This window comes from Medicago truncatula, chromosome 5, assembly GCF_003473485.1.
Source record: "Medicago truncatula cultivar Jemalong A17 chromosome 5, MtrunA17r5.0-ANR, whole genome shotgun sequence".
In the NCBI taxonomy this organism is placed as follows: Eukaryota; Viridiplantae; Streptophyta; class Magnoliopsida; order Fabales; family Fabaceae; genus Medicago; species Medicago truncatula.
In genome coordinates, this window is record NC_053046.1 from 35,680,198 (window position 1) to 35,684,442 (window position 4,245).

Here is a 4,245-nt window from a genome sequence, read left to right on the forward strand (position 1 = left end):
ACTTAGTTCGTAATACCTTAATCTTGTCTTCGTTGTGTTCTTGACAACTTTGATTTCTTGCAAGTATAGGACCTAAGTTTTTTTTTCATAAGGTGTCAACTTAAAGGGAAGAGTTTGACGATGTAACTTCATAGAATTACTAGATTATAAGGTGTAAATTTAAAGGGAAGAGTTTGACGATGTAACTTTATAGAATTACTAGAATTTAAAGGGAAGAGTTTGACCATGTACCTCAAATCTTAGTAAAATTATCATTATAATAATAAAAAAATTATCTTTATTGATCAATTTATCCCAATTTGATTTATGGAAAGGAGGAATCAACTACCATTATAAGAAAAACCGGAGAGGTCTGATTTGTTAAGAACTCTCGAGATAAAATTCCAAAGGTACACAATTATTCTGTTGTCCCCATCTCCCCCTCATCAAACCATACCTACCAAAACCAAATCATCTCTCATTTAAAAAATGATTAAAATATATTTGTCTTGATTAGTATTTGAATACGTGATACCAACATAAACCTAAAAGCATGTGTAAGCATGAAATTTCAATCTTCAACCTTCACTTTTCCATTCTTCTGTCCCTTTCTTTCGGATAACAGTGTACTAAATTTCAGATAACTTCTGTCCATCCTTTTTAACATTCAAAATTTCAACAATAGTGTATTTGTTTTCCCTCTTATAATACATTAGGATTGAATTTTATCAACTCCCTTGCACAAAACCGGTTTATATGTCAGTCACTTAAATTAACTACTATTTAAATTGATCTGATACTAAATTATTTGGACTCCAATGACAAGGAGCTCCTTCCAATGACGTACCTGAAAATACCGGATTCGATTCCACCCTTAAGTTGTGTTTGGTACCTAAAGTTTGGCCAAAGATTTTAACTCCACCCTTTATATTTATTTTTTTATTTTAACTTGCTTAATGGTCAAAATCTCTTATCAATTATTGGATCAATTTATTGTTGGTTCCACCCTTTACATATAACTATAATTAAGTTATCATATAGTAGTAATTAATATCACTATCCGAATTCAGAACAGCACAAACAGAAAAGAAACTTCCAAAGCAGAAACCATTCGGTATTATTATTATTCATTGGGTACAAAAACCATTTGTATTATTGTTAATTTTGTTGCGTAGTAACCATATAAAATTCCCAAACAAACATTGTGACACTACCACAAAGTTTATAAAACAAAACAAAATTATGGGAATTATGGAGGGAAGGGATCCCTTTAAACCCACAACAAAAGAAAACATCCTAACCTTGGCTTACTAGCTAGCTAGGACACATTACAACAAAACAATCTCAACTTGATCACATAAGTTCACAAGGAGTATAGAGTAATGTTATAATGTGTTTAGTGTTTGTTTGGTAAGACGGTGGATCCACTAAAATCGTAGTAAACTAATGTGTTCAACTAAATTAGGTCATCTACCGTAATACCAACCAAACAGATAGGTCATTTCAATATGGAGGTGGATGTGGACGCCAGAACACATCGTGTCCGTGTCCATGTCCACTATCATTTCCATTTTGAATCATACTTGGATTAAAACTGTATTCACCTAATCCATGAGAAGTTGCACCACCACCACCGCCACCACCACTTCCACTTGCTGACCCAGAAAGAGAACCAGAACCACCATCACCATTAGCAACATGATTACCATTGTTAACAACAAGATTAATGTTATCAACCTCTTGAAAATTCTCTTCATCTCCTTCATCTTCATCTTCCAAAGGCAACCTTTCATAAGTAGCATTAGCAAAAGTTGCAGCAACAACCATCACCGGCCCCGACGCAATCAACGACCCGATAACCAATCCTCCAACAACCTGCCCCTGACCTCCAGCAAGATAAACAGTCAGTCCAGTAGCATCAGGCGGCGAAGGCGGAGGCAAAAAAGCACCGCTGAGTGACAGAATGTGACACCTCCCTTGAAGAGATATCATTCCTCCCGGAGCATTATCTTGCCGGAGTGTCACGTTGGTAACATAACCAGTGCCGCTGAGAACTGAAACACCACGGTGGCGACGGTTAGCATAGGATGAAATGCTATGGGCGATGTCGGCTCCGTTGGCGACTTCCAAGATAACGCTGCTAAGAGCGTTTGGAGTTTCTTTTGTGATCATCAGCGGTGGTTTTGGCTTGTTCTTCGACCCCGGCGGACGTCCACGTGGCCGGCGTCCACTTCTGGCGGTCTGGTCGCCGGAACGGCCATTGCTGTTCTCAAGTTCGTCGTTAACATGGCCGTTGCTGTTGCCGGTGCCGGTATTGCTGGTGTTACTCCTCGTTGGAGTAACGTTACCGCCGGTAACGTTGCCGTTAACGCTACCGTTACTTGCCCTTCGTGACTCTCTTCGTAAAATGATCCGGGTTGGACCGTTTCGGTTCTCTCCTTCGACCGGGTTCGCCTCCGTTTGTCTTCCACTCCACCATCGATTCGACATGTTTCTAAACCAAAACAAACAAAAAATTAAAAAAAAAAATCACAAACCCAGAAAATAAATAAATAAAAATCTAGAAAATTAATTGATATAACACAAAAAATACAAAAATAAAAAAACCTTATCCTAACTTTCTAAAAAAAAAAAAAAAACTTATATATAAAGAAACCTTGTAGAACCTCACCTTGAAAAACTTGAGATGTTTTTTGGATGTTGTGTGAAAAAGGGTAAGAAGAAGGTGGAATTGAGTGAATGTTTGAGATGATAATGTTTGTGTTTTTTTTTTAGTAGTGTGCTGTTTTCTTTGACTCACAAGTAAAACAGTGTTTTTTGTTTTTGTGCTTGTGGGTGTGTGGAAAAGATTTCAAGGTTTTGAATGAAACTAGCCAAAGTATGAAATGACCCTACAACTTGGTATTATTATGCCACCTAACTAAATAACCTTTAGATTTATTCAAAAATAAGGAAAAAGGATTTTAGAACAAGTTGCATATATAAAAAGGAATGATTACGGAGGAGGAAAAATAGGGGCCATAATAAGGGATGGGTTAAAGGGGAGGGTGTGAGTTGATGGGTGGCAGTGTGTTTTTGTGGTTTGGAATGTTTTGTATTTTGTAAAATTATGGAATCTATGAGCTCGAGCACCTCGTGGGAGGCCAAGAAGTTTATGTGTTTGTGGTTTGTGTGATTGTATGAAGTTGCTTTTATAGGGTCAAAAAAATGTGGCATTGACAATATTAAATATATTTTTATAATAGTTTCTATAAATTTGGTTATTTCTAATATTGACATTTGAATAAAGTCAATAATAGACTTTTTTCTTTTCAATTAACTTGATAATTTTTTAACATAAATGAGGTTTTATAGGTGTTTGTAATTTTGATACTTTAACGACAGGCTAAGAAATAAGAAAAGAAAATGTGTAATTAGTTAATAACGAAAAAAGAATATTTAATTTTTTTACTATAAATCAAATTCAAAATTTACCGTTGAATACTTTACCGTTGAATGATTAAATATTGAATGGTTTACTGATATAAATTTAATATTAATATAGTTGACCAATTTATAAATTTATAAAAAAATTAAATAAAGAAATTTGTTAATTTAATACTTATTAAATATTTTTGTATTAAATGATAAAAATACTGTGCAAGATTAAGATAACATAAAAGAAAATCGGGGATATAAGTTTGATGGTTTGGGTGGTGATATTAAGAAGTGAAGTGATAAAAATAGCCAGGGGTTCGATTCTCACTCCAAGTATAATACTAATGACTACAAACAATATTAAATTTGTATGTCCTTCAAAAAAAATAAAAAAAATTGTATGTAAGTACCCAAATGCATATTTTGAGTCAAAACAAGTTATGACAAATAAGGTGGCCTTGTAATTTTGTCGATGTTCCAAATTAAAGTGTAGTTTTTGTGGACACGATAAGAAAATTTGATAAAATAGCTACTTAGAGTACAAATAAATTGAATCCATTTACGGATTTACCATTAAAAATTTGTGTTTAATTTTTTAATAAATAAAAATTATAAATAATTATTTTCCAAATTTAGATAAGTTGAATTCAGAATTTGCCGATGAATGATTTACCGTTAAATGGCTTATCGTTGAATGGTTTAATTTATCGACATAAATTCAATTTTTATTGGATTCAGAATTTGCCGATGAATGATTTACCATTGAATGGCTCGCCATTGAATGGCTTATCGTTGACTGGTTTACCGACATAAATTCAATTTTTATGTTGACTAATTTATAGATCAATT

At 33.8% G+C, this 4,245-nt stretch overlaps 1 protein-coding gene across 1 annotated transcript; it reads right to left on the bottom strand.

Annotated features, from left to right (window-relative positions):
* Positions 1-1,072: 1,072 nt before the first annotated feature.
* Positions 1,073-3,128, bottom strand: LOC11435904 (AT-hook motif nuclear-localized protein 20). Its single transcript, XM_003616411.4, has 2 exons — positions 2,651-3,128; positions 1,073-2,473 (listed from the first exon to the last, which is right to left on the bottom strand). Exon 2 carries the CDS (start codon positions 2,467-2,469, stop codon positions 1,483-1,485), a length of 987 nt encoding a protein of 328 aa, XP_003616459.1. The 5' UTR covers positions 2,470-2,473; positions 2,651-3,128; the 3' UTR covers positions 1,073-1,482.
* Between the last annotated feature and the right edge of the window lie 1,117 nt (positions 3,129-4,245).